At 35.2% G+C, this 16969-nt stretch overlaps 1 protein-coding gene and 1 long non-coding RNA gene across 2 annotated transcripts in view; one reads left to right on the forward strand and one right to left on the reverse strand.

Annotated features, from left to right (window-relative positions):
* LOC130682585 (uncharacterized) overlaps positions 1-7287 on the reverse strand; it is a 31444-nt gene extending 24157 nt beyond the window's left edge. The window contains exons 1-2 of the long non-coding RNA XR_008995833.1: positions 7154-7287; positions 3508-3607 (exon numbers count right to left, since the gene is read on the reverse strand). This is a non-coding gene — a long non-coding RNA (uncharacterized LOC130682585). The remainder of the gene's footprint in view (positions 1-3507; positions 3608-7153) is intronic.
* On the forward strand, positions 7166-12792 carry TMEM17 (transmembrane protein 17). Its single transcript, XM_036890441.2, has 4 exons — positions 7166-7399; positions 10569-10672; positions 10828-10941; positions 11838-12792. Exons 1-4 carry the CDS (start codon positions 7300-7302, stop codon positions 12114-12116), a joined length of 597 nt encoding a protein of 198 aa, XP_036746336.2. The 5' UTR covers positions 7166-7299; the 3' UTR covers positions 12117-12792.
* Positions 12793-16969: the final 4177 nt, after the last annotated feature.

Here is a 16969-nt window from a genome sequence, read left to right on the forward strand (position 1 = left end):
ACAAAAGATGCACAATGAGATGAATGTTGTTTTCATGCCTTCTAACAGAACATCCATTCTGCAGCCTATGGGTCAAGGAGTAATTTCAACTTTCAAGTTTTATTATTTAAAAAATACATTTCATAAGGTGATAGCTGCCATAGATGGTGGATTCCTCTGGTGAATATGGGCTAAGTGAATTGAAAACCTTCTGGAAAGAATTCACCGCTCTAGATGCCATTAAGGGCATTCATGATTCACGTAAAGAGATCAAAATATCAACATTAATAGGAATTTGAAACAGTCTACATATCCATCTAGAAAAATCATATCCAAAGCAAAAACAGAATATTAAACCCACAGAATGTAGAAGTAAGGAAATAATAAAGATTAGAACATAAATTAAGACCCAGAAAACAAGTATATGATAGAGACAACCAATATGCCAAATATTGGTTCTTTGAAAAAAATAATACAATTACAAAGCCCTGTTTAACAATGACCAAGAAAAAAAGCAAAGAAGGTAATAACCAATATCTGGGAGAATAGGAGAGACACTGACACAGATCCTACCAGCATTAAGAATATACAACTTACATGTGTCAGAATGGCTATTATCAAAAACACAAGAATTAACAAGTGTTGGCAAGGATGTGGAGAAAAGGGAACCAATGTGCACTGCTGGTGAGAATGAAAATGAATACAGCCATTATGGAAAACAGTATGAAGTTTCCTCAAAAAATTAAACATAGAAATACTATATGATCCAGCAATTCTACTTCTAAGTATTTATCAAAAAAAAAATCCTAAATACAAAAAGAAACACACCCCCCCATGTTCACAGCAACATTATTTACAATAGCCAAGACATGGAAACAATCTAAATGTCTGCCAATGGATTAATCAATAAAGAATGTGTAAATACTTATTTTTAATAAAATATTTTATTTATGTTTACATACACTTAAAAAATATATATATTTATATATATATAATATTATTCAGCCATAAAAAAGAATGGAATCGTGCCATTTGCAACAAGGATGTACCTTGAAGGCATTATGCTAAGTGAAGTCAGAGAAAGACAAATACCACATATCTCACATATATGGAATATAAAAACAAAAACAAAAAGTCAAGTTCATGGATATAGAGATTGGCAGTTACTTAAGGCAGGGAGTGGGAAAGGGTGAATAGGTGAAGAAGGTCAAAAAGTACAAATTTCCAGTTACAAAATGAGTAAGTCATGATATATTATGAGGATATAATATACATCATCATGACTATACTGTATTGCATACTTGAAAGTAGCTGGGGAAGTGGATCTTGAAAGTTCTCATCACAGGAAAAGAAACTTTGTAAACTGTATGATGACAATGTTAACTAGACTTAAAATTCTGGTAATCATTTTACAAAATTACAAATATTGAATCATTACATTGTATACCTGAAATTAATGTTATTTCCATTATACCTCAGTTAAAAAAGAATTAATAATAAAGGAAATCATAAACAACTCCAAGCCAATGAAATGGACAAATTCCTAGGAATATACAATTTACCAGAGTGGAAAAAGAGGAAATACAAAATTTGAATATTCCTATAAACAAAAATTAAATTCATAATTTTAGACCTTCCTATAAGGAAAACTCCGGACAAGATGCTTTCTCTGATGAATTCTTCCAAACACAACAGGGAAAACACGGACCTTATACAAAATCTCCCAAAGAACAGAAAAACAGAGAATGTTTCAAACAATTTTATGAGATCAGTACAACTGTGATACCAAAAGCCGGCAAGAACATCACAAGAAAGGAAAATCACAAGTTAATCTCTCTCAAGAACATAGTATGAAAGTCCTAGATAAAATATTAGCAAGCAAGTCCAGCAGCACTCTTTGTAATAGCCTCAAACTGGAAAAAAACAAATGTCCACCACCATTTTTATGAATAAAATTCATGGTATATACAAACAGCAAAATATTATGCAGCAATGAAAAGAATTATTTTCATTTACTTCTACAGACATCATAGATGAGACTCACAAATGTAATGTTAAGTGAAAAAAAACAAACACAAAAGGTACATACGACTTCATGTATGTAAAAATAAAGTCAGGCAGGCAAAATGAATCTATAGATATAAAAATCATGATAGTGACTTTAGAAAGAGGAGGGAGATAATGACTGAAAAGGGACCTGCAGGAGTATTTTGAGGGAGTGTTGGTAGTGTTCTATATCTGATCTGGGTGCTGGTTACACAGGTGGGCTCACTTTGCCAAAATCCATGGAGCTCTACACTTCTTTTGTGTACATTTGTTGTATGCAGTCATTCTTCAATTAAGAGAAAAAATAAAACCATTCTATTTTCTTACTTGAATTAATATCAATCTCTGTTATTGAGAATCAATCATCTATAAAATTTACAACACCATTTGATTTTGTAGCTACTTCCTTGAGAACTCTTGATTCAGTGGAGTATAACATAAAATGACTTTATTTTTCCAATAATCCCCTCCACTAATTGCGCTGTGCCCTTGCCATTTTCTTGCTGAGTGTCAATTCTCTTAATCACACCTTGGCTTGATTCCATTTATCAGCCTCTTCATCTCATTCTGGCACGTAAGGTTCAGTTTTGTTCATTTGCAAGTAAGGATCAATTAAGCTTGAACTATTTTTCCTCTCTTCCCTCCAGAGAAAGGCAGACAAATCTGTTGCTAGTAGCCTGGAATACATGAGTGTGGGAGCTTCAGGACAGGAGTGCTCTAGTTTTATGCCTTTCCCTCTCTTTTTTTTGGTGCTTCCCTTCTATGTTAGGGCAAGAGGAGGAATGGGGAGTAGATACCTTACAGGACTCCCTTAGGAATATTGCAGTTCTCTCTTTGGGATGGTGCTGCTTCTCTAGTTAACCCTGTCAGATTTTCAGTGCTCTCTATACCAGAAAGAATCCAAGTTCTGGCACACTCACTGTCAAGGGTTCTTGGGTACCTCCCAGTTCCCTGAGGCATATCTTGCACCACTGGACCTCTTCTACAAGGGGTCCAGATACCAGCCTATGTTGGAGGGGGCAATAGGGGCTACTGTGGTGCCCTTTCCCGTACCTAGGCCATCTGTCTGCAGCCCCCTCTCCTTGTCCTGGAACTGTGAACACTGCTGGTCCAGGAGAGGACAGAGGTGAGACCATCGCCAGTCTCCAGCTTAGCAGAGGGGGAAAGTTGGCATCTCTAAACTTTATAAGCAATTCCCTTGAGAGCTTTTCTCTAGACTTTGGGAGCAAGAAGTACTTCCATCTCCTCCCTTACAGAGAAAATGGGATGAAGGGAGGAAATGGGGATTCATAGAGAATCTTTATGAATATTCTACTCTATAAAAGGTTAATCTCCTCTACCGACAGTTTCCTCGTACTGCAGGGAGTAAGGATCAGGTGGTTTGGGGAATGCGTGGTGGTAGGTCTGTTTCCCTGTATTGTCATTTCTTAGTAGGCTGGCCTAACCGTAGGTGGTCCCTGAACTTAGAATATGTGAACTTACCACCTTCTGTGCACAGCTTTGGAACTTAGCCAGGGCCCAGGGAACATGCCTGTTGACATCCTATTACACTTGTCTCCAACCACCTGGAACTTCTGTTAATCTTCACAGCATGCATTGGAAAAAAAAAAAAAGAACAATTCTATATTAACTAAAGATACAGTGAGAAAAGGATACAGGAATAATTGCAATGATTTTCTATTCTGCAAGACAAATTAACTTCAAGAAAATTTGGAGAGTTGTGTTATTTATCTATATAAATATAATAAATAGATCAAATATATTTGAACTCTTTACCTATGAGTACACCTTTCATTTTAATACTGAATTGTCCATTTATAAGATTTCTACTCTTATAACCTTGATGTAATTGTGGATCAAAATTGAACATGACTAAGCAAGGTACAGTATACTATTGAAGACAAAGTATATTATTTGTTAAAAGCACAGAACCACATAAAACAAGCAAGAGGGTACAATGTATCAATGTTTAGTGCAAGGATAGAGAGTAATACGTTGTTATAGTCAATAAAAGATAAAGATTAATTTTCTTCTGAAAAAGGGAACATAATGTTTCTAAATGTACCTATAAAGGGGTACATTTTACATAGAGTAAATAGAAAACATTGTTAGAACAGTAATACTATCACTACTAAAAATAAAACTTATTTTTAATAAAATGGCCACTTGCTTCTAATCAGTATCACAATTCACTTGACAGACCTGACATTTCTTTAAGCAGGTTTGGTTTTACTGATCTTCCCTCAGTTTGTCATTTCCATCTCCCACATAGCTGACACACTGAACAGCTGCTTGCTCTAGCAGATGAATGGTGTGGCAATCTAACAGAAACACCATAGAACCATTTTAAAAGCATTTTAAAAGGAAACGATTTTCTAATAATAATGCCCAGTGGGGATATCTTTGAAGGCAAAATACTAAAGTCAGCTTTGAAATATCATTTAATATAGTAAGAAAAATTTCTTTCATGTGATTTGACTTTCTATGTAATTCATAACCTCTTTCTTACAAGCCTTTGAAAAGTGCTATCAATAGAATATATTGTACTTGTGATTCAAAAAGCTTTGATTATCCATTAACAACTTGAAGATTTTAAGATTACATTTCAGGTAATTTAGAGTAAGTCTTTAAATTGTGAATGCTGATGTTGAATCATATCTGAAGATATTATACCCAAATATACAACCTATCTTTTAAATTTATATAAATTCTTAGAAATGTTTCACAGTTCATTTTTAAGGCAATAAATTGAGTAATATGTCCACTTAAAAATATTGTTTCTGAAGTCTTTATTAGTATCAAGTACAAAGAATTGATATCTTTATTAAAGCCAAGGAGTAATTTAAATAACTCTTCAAATCCATTTCTTGTCACAAAGGATGATATCTTATTACCAGACAACTTTGCTTCTTGTCAAAGAGAAACAAACCAATACACTAGGCTTAAAATTTGGGGGAAAACATTTAGGAAAGTAAACCATAAATGTAATTAAATCCCAATGAAATATATTAAACAATTATTGGAGAAGCAGCTATTACTTTGACCATCAACATTGGTACAGAAATAAACATTTAACTCCATAGGATTATTTGTTAATCTCATAATAAGGGAACAATTACCATAATTTTAAAAGTGGAGACTCCATACTTCCTTCTTCAGATTCTGAGCAATAGGCCTAGAATAATGGAAACCCAAATTACACTAGTTTCTTGATTCAATGGAAGTAGATTCCCTTCTGTTCTTCAGTATTTAATTAATGTGATTGCTATAAATATTTTGAGCAACCAACAAAATTATATTTGGAAAGCTTTTTGAAAACTTTTTACCATTTGTGACATCAATAATGACAGGAATGTTTTCAAACCACAGTTTATTTCTCTCAAATTTTCTCTTAATATATTTTTGCATTATCATTGCCTCTTCCTCAATTTATTTTTAATAAGATGTTTCAAACTATGAAATCCATGCTTAATATAAGACATTTGAATAATAAATAAAATTAAAAGGAAAAAATCCGTAATTCTATCAATTTTTTCCTCCAGAATTTTGATGAAATAACTGCAGTCTGAGCAAGGTGTTTCACATCTTTTTTCCCATACTAAGAAAAATCTTTAAAAGAATTCACTCAGGCTTTTAATAAATTTGGTTAACATGCATGAACTGTTCTATGGTTAATCACATCCACTGTCACTACTAGGAAAGCAATAGTGAGGTATTACCTAGAAGGTACAATTGAATTCAGAAAATTAAACACTTGTTTCCACATCTCTCACTTTCTCACTGCACTGAACTTCTTGATGATGAGGGACAATATTCCTAATTGGCCTAGTACAATACACAAAAAAGTAGTAAGAATGCAATAAACATCTGTCAAATCATTTTGAAATTCTAGCCATGTAGCTATTTCTTCCCATACTTTCCTCTTGACATTTATAAAGATGTGTGGTTTTCCTTTTGATTGTAAAAAATAAGTTAAAATAATACTGTTCACCACAAACACATCAGAATGGCTAAAAGGAAAGGATGGAAGACATCAAGTGCTGTTGACAGATTAGGAGCAATAGGAATGCTCATACATTGCTGGAGGCAGTAGAAATCTGTACAGCCTCTTTCAGAAAACTATTGGCAGTATCAAAGGGTGTACTGCATAAGCTAGCAACTCCACCCCTAGGAGAAAACTCAGCACAAATGCACACGTATGTTCACCAAGAAGCATATTTTAACCAACAGAGGCACTATTCACAATAACTCCAAACTAGAAAATATACAGATGCTCATCAACAGTAGAATGGAGGAAACTCTTGTGGTATTGTCAAACACAGCATGGAAAAAGTATCAACACTCAACAACATGATAGAATTTTATACAAAAAATTTTGAGCACAAAGAACCAGATTTCTTTTTTAAAAAGCACTTACTGTATGGTTACTTTTATATAAGGCATAAAAATAGGCAAAACTATTCTATGCCCTGAGAAGCCAGGAAAGGGCAGTTAGAAGTGGGGGTTAGTGACTGTAAGAGAATAGGAAGGTTAACCTTCTGCGGGTGCTGGTAAGGTTCTGTTGTTTGATCTAGGTGCTGGTTACAAATGCATAATCAGTTTGTGTCCTTTTCTGTATGTATATTATACTTAGTTTTTTTAAAAATAATACAACTTGAGAGAAAGTTGAAGGATACAGAAGCCGTTTCAAAAATTGAAATCACCCACAACCCACTATCCAGAAATAACTATTAACATTTTGAATTATTTCCTTCTAGTCTTTTCTTTACGCCACAATGCTTATGTTAGTCCTCCTCGTCTCTGCTCCCCACATATTTACACACACACACAAAAACACATTTTGTTAAATTAGGTTCATTTCGATTTAGTTCTACTTCTGGTTTCTTATTTTCATTTAGTTATTCCGTATCATCAAATATTCATTATAAGCATGTTTTTTAAGATACTGCGATGTAATGTGTCGAAGTATATATATATACAATCTTCTAGAAATATGTATATTATATATTATTAGGAATATTATATACATATTGTTTCTACTTAAAATGGTGGGGCTTAATACATGACTGAGGAACCTGCCGTTTTTCACCCCGCTCAGGCGCTCTACAGAAACCAGCTTTCCACACACCTCTCCGGGCGCGGGGGCTCGCGACCAGCGCCTCAGCCCAGCAATGCAGCCGCGCGTGCGCCCAGGTGCTCGGCGCCTCGCAGCGCCCGGTTGCCGTGGGAACCGCAGCGCGCAGCTACGCCGCGCGACCCCAATGCGGCCCGGGCATGGAGTTGCCAGATCCGGTCCGCCAGCGGCTGGGAGACTTCAGCCGGACCGTGTTCAGCGATTCCAACAGGACCGGGCCGGAGTACAGCGAGGGTCCGGGTGAGTGACCTAGGCCCAGCGCAGCGGGTGTGGCCCATCAAGGACCTGGCGCGGCCACATTTTGCCCGGACCTAAAATGGCGGTTTCGCCTTCAACGGGTTCTCCGCAGTGCGGGAAGAGCTTTGGAGGAAGGGCCAGGCCAAGGGTTGGGGCGCCTCTGGCCTGGATACCCGACGGGTCTTGGGTTGATCGTGCTGCAGCGTGGCCGGCGAAGTGCAAACGGGGCAGCTGAAGTCGTGCCATCCTTCATAGAAAAATGAAAACATAAACGCCGTCTTCGCAGCACATGCTATGGCCCGCGCCCTCTGCAAAGGCTGACGTTGCTTTTACTCTGCGACGTCGGCCCAAGCTTTTTTTTAGCTAGGAGAGAGTGAAAACAACCCAGGCAGTCCCCCACTTATCCCCCCACCGCGGTAAAATCTCTACTCCTAGCAAAACAAGTACATTCCTCTTCAAGTCCGTTTTCTGGCAGAAGAGATGGAATGAAGTTTTTTTTATTCAGTCCGTTTTAAACCGCTATCCACTCCAGAGTGGCAGCTGCCACACTAGCACCCCCTTCAACAAAACTAGCCCCTTTCCCTGCCTTCTTACTCTCCCCTGTGTATCCTCTCCTTCAATCTGGTAACAAATACCACGATGCTACATTCAACATGACTGACAAGCGGTAACGCAGTTTCCTCCACCAGTCTCTCCCCCTATTAAATCTTAATGATAGACAACGGACTGTCAGCCAGACCCTTGTGTTATGTTTTGTTTTTTATCACTGAATCGTTGGAAAACAAACACCTTTTCCTCTTGCTTACTTTAGGAATTTTTTTAAAGGAAGCTGAGAAAAGTAAATTCCCACAGTTGTTTTTTTTTTTTCCATCCTGATTACTTGACTGTCCCCCATATTTAGGCCTGTTATGATTAGGTTATAGAGAGAAAAACATAATATGAAAAATTAGTTTTTTACATTTCTGATACCAAAGCTGAGGCTTAGCAGGCACTAAAACCTGATGATGCAAGTTATCGGGGTGAGCAGACATTTTATGTAAAAAGGCAGAAAGAAAATATTTTAGACTTTGCAGGCCATAGGTCTCTGGCAGCCAAAGATAATGGTAATTGCATAGACACAGCAGTGTTCCAATAAAGCTTTATTTATGGACACTAAAATTTGAATTTCATGATTTTCAGTTTCACAAACTTGTTGTTTTCTCCCCCCAACCATTTAAAAATTTGAAAGGCACTTTTAGCTCCCTTGCTGTACAAAGCAGGCAGCTGGCTGGTAGTTTGCCTACCCGATTTATATAATGTTGTAATTTAAATTCTGCTTACAGAACTCACTTGTACTTTTGCAAAATTTAGTAAATTCATGTCTTGTGCTTTCAAGGTACATTTACATATTAACATGGTTTTAAATTGTGTGATTGTAGGTTTGATTTGCTGAAACAGACATGGCATAATTCTTAGGATGCTCAGGCACAAAATTTCTAACATAAAAACTGCAAAATTTGGCCAGTTTCTGCTCCAAAAGTGTTAAGATTTTCAGCTTAACCAATTTACTATTTTTCCACATGTTCTACTTTGTGTATCAGAAGTTTGGTTATTTGCACTGTAATTACAAGTGTATTTATTTCATAACCATGTGCACAGCTGACCAAGAGTTGTATTATTGTTATGAAAAATATCTTAGGCTGGTGAGTTGCCTTCAGATTTAACAGATTTTAAGAATTCATTCCTGTATCAGTGATAATTTAATAGGTACAAACAAACGTAGATTATAATACCAGAATTCTTTTTAAGTACATTATAATCAGACATGTTTTTGGAACTAAAGGAAACATTGTTGATGTAAGAGACATGATTATTTCTTATATTTTAAAATTATTAAGTGACAGATACAAAGTACTCTGTGAACAAAAGGGGGAAAATCTGTTTTTAAGAAATTTATTTTAGAGCTTCTGTAAATTTTCTCATTTAGATTTGATTTCAAAACATGTATCTGCTCTTAAATTGTTAGAATTTAGTCAAATTTAGGATGAATTTGTAAGGTTTAATTTTAAAAATTGAGTAAGTTAGGGCTTTTCTCCCTTACATAAAAGCAAAAGGTATTATGTAATCATACTAGATAAATGGAAGTCATCTATCACAAATGATTACACTGATAATGTCTTTATGACTGTGTATTTTCATTAATTCATTCTTTATGCTTAGGCATATTTGTTATTTACCATGTTTAAAGAAAGATGCTAGGTTCTATGAGGCTCTCAAATGTGTTCTGTGCTTAAAATGAAGCTGTGTATAAGTAAAAGAGAAGGAAAGGGGACTAATATTTATTGAGTGCCTACTAAGTGCCAGGCATGGTGCTAGGGTGAAATAATTTGTTACCTCTAATCCTCAACAAACAACCTGTGAGGTAATTTTGATGTTACCACCTTACAGATGAAGAAATTGAGGCTAAAGAGTTTAAATAACTTATCCCAAGTCTGGCATCCAGAGTTATGGGGGACTTTGGGGAGTTCTGGGTTTACTTGAACTGCGAAGCTCATGATCTTTTCAGTGCACCAGACTGTGCCTCAAGTGAGGGGAGGGTGGTTCTTTGCTAACACTTCTTACACACAAGTTAGAGTGGTAAGTACCTAAAGGTAAAGATGTTTCTACTGGGGTTGGGGAATACAATCAGAGAGGATTTATGAAAAAAGGGGCATGAAATGGGTATTAATGAAAGGGTGGGATTAAGATCTTCTTAGAAGTGGTATGTGTCTAATTATAATTTACAGAGATTTTATATGATATTAATTTATATGTGAGATTAGTTTTAATATATTTTGTGTTCATTTTATAGGCTCTTTACATAGACTTCTACAAAGGAGGTAATAATAATTATTCCCTGTTCGGTGAGATTCATACTGACATTCCACATTTATCCTATACCAATAGTGGCAAAAAAGTCAGCAGACCATAATGGCAAAATGAAAAAAAGTAATTGAAAAATATGAAACATACCCCCAAGTAGCCAATATATGAAATAGTATTATGAATATTTCCTTTCACTATCAATGATTATAAACAGACTTAAAATTTGAAGTTTTGAGCCAATACTATACTTACTAATTCTAAGGAAGTAAAGGATTTATAGGGCAAAGACCAGGATTAAGAGTTTGTTCCTTTTCTATTTCTTCTACAGATAATGAAATGGTTTCCAGTTTGGAGTTGCAGATGTCACTTTATTTTAACACTTACTTTTTCCCACTTTGGTGGGTAAGCAATGTTATGATGCTTCAGATGAAGGTAAGTCAGTTCTTTAATACTTCTACTGAGGTCTCTTCAACCCATTTCTGGCATTATTACATTGTCAATGAAATTAAAGTTCTTCATTTTTTTCTATACCAGGTCAGTTTTACTACATGTGAAATTTTATAAACATGTTGATTTTTGTTTTTTAGTATTCAATCTTGCCTGATTACTACAAATTCATTGTGATCACTGTTATCATCCTAATCACCTTAATTGAAGCTATCAGGTTGTATCTGGGCTACATGGGGAACCTACAGGAGAAGGTAGGCTCTTTGCTTTCTCTCAGGGCTACACATAAATGCAATAAGGTTTGCATAGCAAGGAAAAGGCAGTGAGTTATGATAGAAGGAGAAAAGGCCTGGCTCCAACTTTACCACTTCTTTTACTGTGATCTGTTTGCTTAATTTCTTGAGCTTTGATTTCTTCATATACATAATGGGGAAAATACTTACTTCACAGGTTTGTTGGGATTAATGAATAATTTACATAAAGTACCTGCATAGTAAGTGCTTAAGAATTCAGTTTTCCTCTTCTCACCAGTTTTGAAATACTTGGTCAATAAATATGTTCATTTGAATCCTGAATAAGAACATGGGGGGAAATTATAAATTCATTGAGTATACTAGGCACATGTTTTCTGAATCATCATGCTGCCTAAGCACTTATAGTTTCCAGAGCTTAGGGATAATGCCTGAAGATTTCTATGGTTTTCTAGGCCCTTTATAATTAGGTCCCACTTAGTCTTTCTCACTGTATTCTCAATATGCCTTAACCCAAGCATCCATTCCAGGCTGACATATTGTTTTCCAAACATGCTCATTCCACATTTTTGCTTACTTACCTCTTCTTTCTTCTACCCAACTTTTAAACCTACATCCTTGAATTCTTTCTTTTACCTAATGTAATTACTCCCTTGTCTTACTTCTTGTAACAGTCTATACTTCTAAGTGGTTTAATTATTCACTAAGGTATAGTGTTCTAGCATTGTCCCATAAATTAGTTTTCTAATCTAGACTGTAAGTTCTCTGAGGATAAGGATGGTGTTAATGCTCCTTTTGAATTACAGTAGGTTTACAGTAGTGCGAAGTAGTTGTTTATGTGTATAAACAAAAAACTGTTAGTGTACTGATCTGATTGATCTTGATGTGTGTCTTTGCAGGTTCCTGAGTTGGCTGGCTTTTGGCTTCTGAGCCTTCTATTGCAGTTGCCTTTAGTTCTTTTCTTGCTCTTTAATGAAGGCCTAACGAATCTGCCCTTGGAAAAAGCGATACACATCATCTTCACTATGTTCCTTACTTTCCAAGTTGTTTCAGCGTTTCTTACCCTAAAGAAAATGGTAAATCAGCTGGCAACTCGTTTCCATCTCCAAGACTTTGACCAGCTCGCTGCATATAGAGGAGGCATGAGAAGAATGAGACCCTGTGTAGAAGAGATTTGACCCAGCGCTGCTGAGTGAAAATCTGAAGGATCATTCTAAAAGACTGTAAAGGAAAACATCAGAGTTCTGGCGTGATAGAAGGGACAAAGCAAGTGTTTTGAGCTGTATACTTTCTAGCTCTGAAATTCCAAGGGAGGAGGCAATCATAAGACTGTTTATACAGTACATGAAAGCAGTAAGACAACCATAAAGCCTCGATGTTGTCCACCTGATGCCAAATATCGTAATTTTGTTGTCAGATTTTTCAGGTGTGTAGAAATCTGTGTGCATGGTCTCAGTTTACCAGCTTCACTGTATTATTTAAGTTAGCACCTGGAACTAGAAATGTGTATATTTCTTGTCAAGTGTGTATATTTCTTGTTGGCTGTCCATATCTTGGCAGTACATCTGAAGCACATGGAAAAGCTTGTCAATTCTGGTGAATAGACTGTATTTGTAAACCATTCGTAAGACACTTCAAATTTTCATGTTTTCTAGGGTTAAATTCTAATAAGGTCTTAACTGTTATACTGAGGTTAAAAACAGGTGGATTATCATGGTATTTAGTGAATATTTTTGTCATAAAATTGTAAGTTTTGTAAAACCATGTTCAGTATTTATGGTGGTGGTGTCAAGTGTATTTTAATCATGTTTTAATAAAATTACAAAATATTTATATTAAAGTATTTGCAACAAATCCTGTCTAATCCAGTTCTTTTGGGCTGTGGGCTTGTTCTTTTATTACAGAATTGGAAGAGAAAGGAGAAAAACATATGTATTAGCCTTCTGTCCAGTGGGCACCGTACTAGTCACATTAACCCCTGTGATCTCATCTATAAATCATTATTCACTGAAGACTTGTTTGATACCCATAAATTCACATGAGGCTTGATTTGAAAAGCAGGTACCTATTCATACATAGTGGGAGTTAAGATGGCCAAAAGGACTATACTCGTGATCTTAAATGAGCATGTTCCCCTTACTAACAGGAGAAACCTTTTTAAGAATTCAGTTAAGAATACAGTTGCTTAGATGTATCTGAACATTATTTTAAAGTGATTATTAGATTGTCCTAAGGGATACATTTGCTTCTTTCCTATAAGGAAATGTTCCTTTATAAGTAATGTATTTTACTAAGAGACAGTTGTAGCTACATTAAAAATCAACCTTTCCAGTTTCCCATTTCCGTAATTCATGCTCATCTTAGGACTTTAATGATTTGCCTTATTCCTTCTATATTGCTTAATTTTTTTTAATGTTTTCACTTCCCACACTTAATTACACCTGACCAAACTATTTATACTAATTTTATTATTCCTGCTTTTTATTATATATAAAATTCAGAGATTTTTTCCCCCCATGCACTGGCTAATTAACCTTACTCCTATACCAAAGTAGTCACTAGGTATACTCCAATTATTTGAAATTAAAAATAGCTGTTTCTACAGTTTTCTAAAACTTGTATTTGTTTGCATTTATTTCCAGATAGTAATAGATAAGTGTGTCTATAAGAAAATATTTAAAAAAGAACAGTAAATCTACATTGCAGGTACAGTAAGGGGATAATCAAGAAAAACTCTTCTATTTAATAATTGTTTCCAGAGTTTTAAATATCAGAGGTTCTGATACATTTAAACTTTAATTTAGGATCAAGAGACTAATAGCTGAAATGTTAGAATCACAATGAAATTTTAAAGACTACAAAAATTTGGGGGAAATGAATTTGATTTATTTTAATTTGCTATAATAACTATATTGCTTAAAAATGCAGATATAACAGGGGTGGGGGAAAGACTAAGTCAATTGAGACATGACTGATCACTTATTTTATTTTCATCTGAACAATAAAGCCAGTTTTGTGTTTGGCTAAACCAATATTTTCTATTGAAGTATATCTGGCTCCCTATGTGAACACATCAAAACTGAGGTAAAGAAGATATTTACATGTCAGCATATTTGGAGTTTAGGCAGTCCTTTAGTTTATTTGAATAAGTTTGTCCACTCCTTAATTCCCATTACATCTTTCTTTCCAGAGGTTCACAACACTGTTGTGAACATTCCTAGTTAGGATGTTGAGCTTCACAAATATTTTTGTCTTTCACATACTTTTTCAAGGGCTTTTTCTCATCCTGGACAAGGCAGATGTACATTTCTGTAAATCAGAATGATTTTTAAAAACGGATTTTAATCAACAGGTTTGTCTAGTACGTGCAAGGAATAGTGGCAGGTTCATAGACAAATAAGATGTGTTCTCAGGGTACAAGTAAGAGGTAAAATATTTGCAAGGCAGCCTTAAGATAAAGTAGAGAAGTTTAACTTCATCAGGGAGGTACATAGAGTGAATTCCCACTGGATGTGTGCCTGGCAGGTATCAGTCCTTGGCTTCAGTGCACCTCCCTTCTTTGTCCCCAGCACTTAGTGTCCAGGATTGACACATTCATCAGTATCATTTAGCATTCACTATTCCTCTCATTTCAAAGGACAGGGAGGGGACATAGTTAAATCAAACACATGCACACGCAAACCTATCTATGCACACAATAACGAGAAGCTTCCTATCTGGTGGGAAAGGCAGATAAGCAAATCAGTGATAGCACATGATGGGGCACTGTAGGATTACACAAAGGGACATTTTAAAGATGAAGAACCTGGGAAGACTTCCCCAAGTAACACTTGAGATTTGAAGAATGAGTGGGCAGTAAGTGTTCATTTCAGTATTAAGAGACAGAAGTAATAGTGACTCTGAGTGCTATTTCAAGGATAACATGTAGTTTGGTAGAACTGGTAGGAAGGGTGCCCAAGAAGAAAGGAACAGAATACAGCTGAGAAGTTTGGGAGGAGCTAGTAAGTCAAGGTAAAGATTTTAATTTTCTGAATCCTTGAAAAAAATTTAAATAGTGGAATATCACTAACAGATTTAGGTTTTAGAGCCCTCTGAAGACATGTGGAAAATGGATTGAAAGGGTTGGACTAGAGGTAGAAGTACCTTTGGAGAGAACAAGCTGGCTTGGATAAAGTCAGTGGCAGTTTAATAAACTTGAATAGAACCTACTAAAGTTTTTTTAATTATTTTATAATTTAAGACAGATATTGAATGTCTTTTCCCCAATTCATCCTTTCTTCACCCTTACAATGGTAAGCAAAATGACATACTGTCTTATTGCCCTCTCCCCTTGTGAGATTATTATAGACTTAAGTGGAGCTGTATCTGAGATAGTCTTTTATGAATTTTACCTAAGTGATTCTTAATTTGCATCAGTTAAGATTATAGTATTTAAAAACTTAAGTTTTAAAATAAATTGAACCAAGATTTTGAGAGTAAAGAAAAATCATCTATAATCCCACCACTTAAAATGACAACTGTTAGCAAATGTCATGTTTTCTTGCAGTTTTCCCTTTGTAAATGCTTTTGGAAAACATAGCTGTGATCATTGGCACTTAAAATTTCACACCCTGTTCTTCTGAAAACATTATAAATATTTACCCATCTTTGTACATTGTCATGTAACATCATCTTAAATGATGGCACAGTATCCCATAAAGTAGATAGACAGTAATTTATTTAAGTACTAGTGCTGGATATTTGTGTTTTTTCTGTTTTTATACATAACATTGTAATGAATTTCTCATCTACATAGGTTTTTCCATATCTTAGATTCTTTTTAACTAATAAGCTAGATTCTCAGAAGTGAAATTGCTGGATATTAGAGTATGAACAATTTTAAGGATTCTTGATGCATATTGCCAAATTATAATATCCATTTTTTTGCCACAATTCTAAAGACAGTACAATGAAAATTTTGACAAAGACTGACTTGTGGACCTTAGCTACCCATTCATCTTTGTGTTTCTGAGTAACTACCACAGGAGCACTGAGTCTCCTAAGGCGGAAAAAAACTAAAAGCTATGAAAGGAGAAGTGCAAATAATAAAAAAATAAAAATAAAAAGATTTTTGAATTAAGGGAAAACTGATAAGGGGCAGAAAAAGGATTAGACAAGCTGGTCGCAGTCAGCAACAGACAGATGTGACACAATAAAAACTGGGTCATTGAGTTGGGATAGCCCTAGGACATAAAAAGACTGAAATGAAGTAAAGCTCTGGATTACTTTGTTCTTGAATATTGAATTTTTTCAGAAGCAGGGAGCATGAAATATTATACTGATAAGCCAAGATTGGAAACATAGCCAAGAAAAAGAGGTCTTTAAGGGATTGTTTAAAATGTGCTGAAGGAATAATTTGGTTTGGTCTTAAACAGCTCAAAAAGTAAATTTACATAAAGCTTTTGCATAGCAAAATAGGCATGGAGGCAGGAAACAATAGGCAAGTAAATGATTTACCCTGTTAATTTGTTAAAATGTAAAATGCTAGATTTTGGTCCTAGAAAAGGTTTATCAGAAAAGGTAAATGCTATATTAAACAAGTGCAATTAACACTAATTTTTGGGGGGTATATAGCTTTATTCTAGTTTTAAAAAGCTGTTAATTCTGAGGTTTTAAGTGACCAAAAATTAAACTGTTAATTGTAAGAACTATTCTAAAAATAATTTTCCCCCCAGTGTTTAAGCATTTTAAAACATTGGGGTCCTAGAAAATGTGTTTAAATTCCGTTTTAACCAAAACATTTACATTTATCCTGGTGCTTACATAGATTTACATCTTTCTGAAAATGAGGCTAGGCATCTCTGTGTAACCATTTTAGCGAAAGTCAAGAAAGGATAGAACTCTTAAAAACAATATATAAACCAGAGGCTACCTGCAACATCTTATGAAAAAAACCAAAGACATGTGGAAATTGATCTTATCAACATGCTCGATCTAAACAAGTACCACAGCAAACTCTTGTCTGGAAAGGGCTTTTTAACCTAGTGAGGTA

The sequence above is a fragment of the Manis pentadactyla genome, chromosome 2, assembly GCF_030020395.1.
Source record: "Manis pentadactyla isolate mManPen7 chromosome 2, mManPen7.hap1, whole genome shotgun sequence".
NCBI lineage: Eukaryota > Metazoa > Chordata > Mammalia > Pholidota > Manidae > Manis > Manis pentadactyla.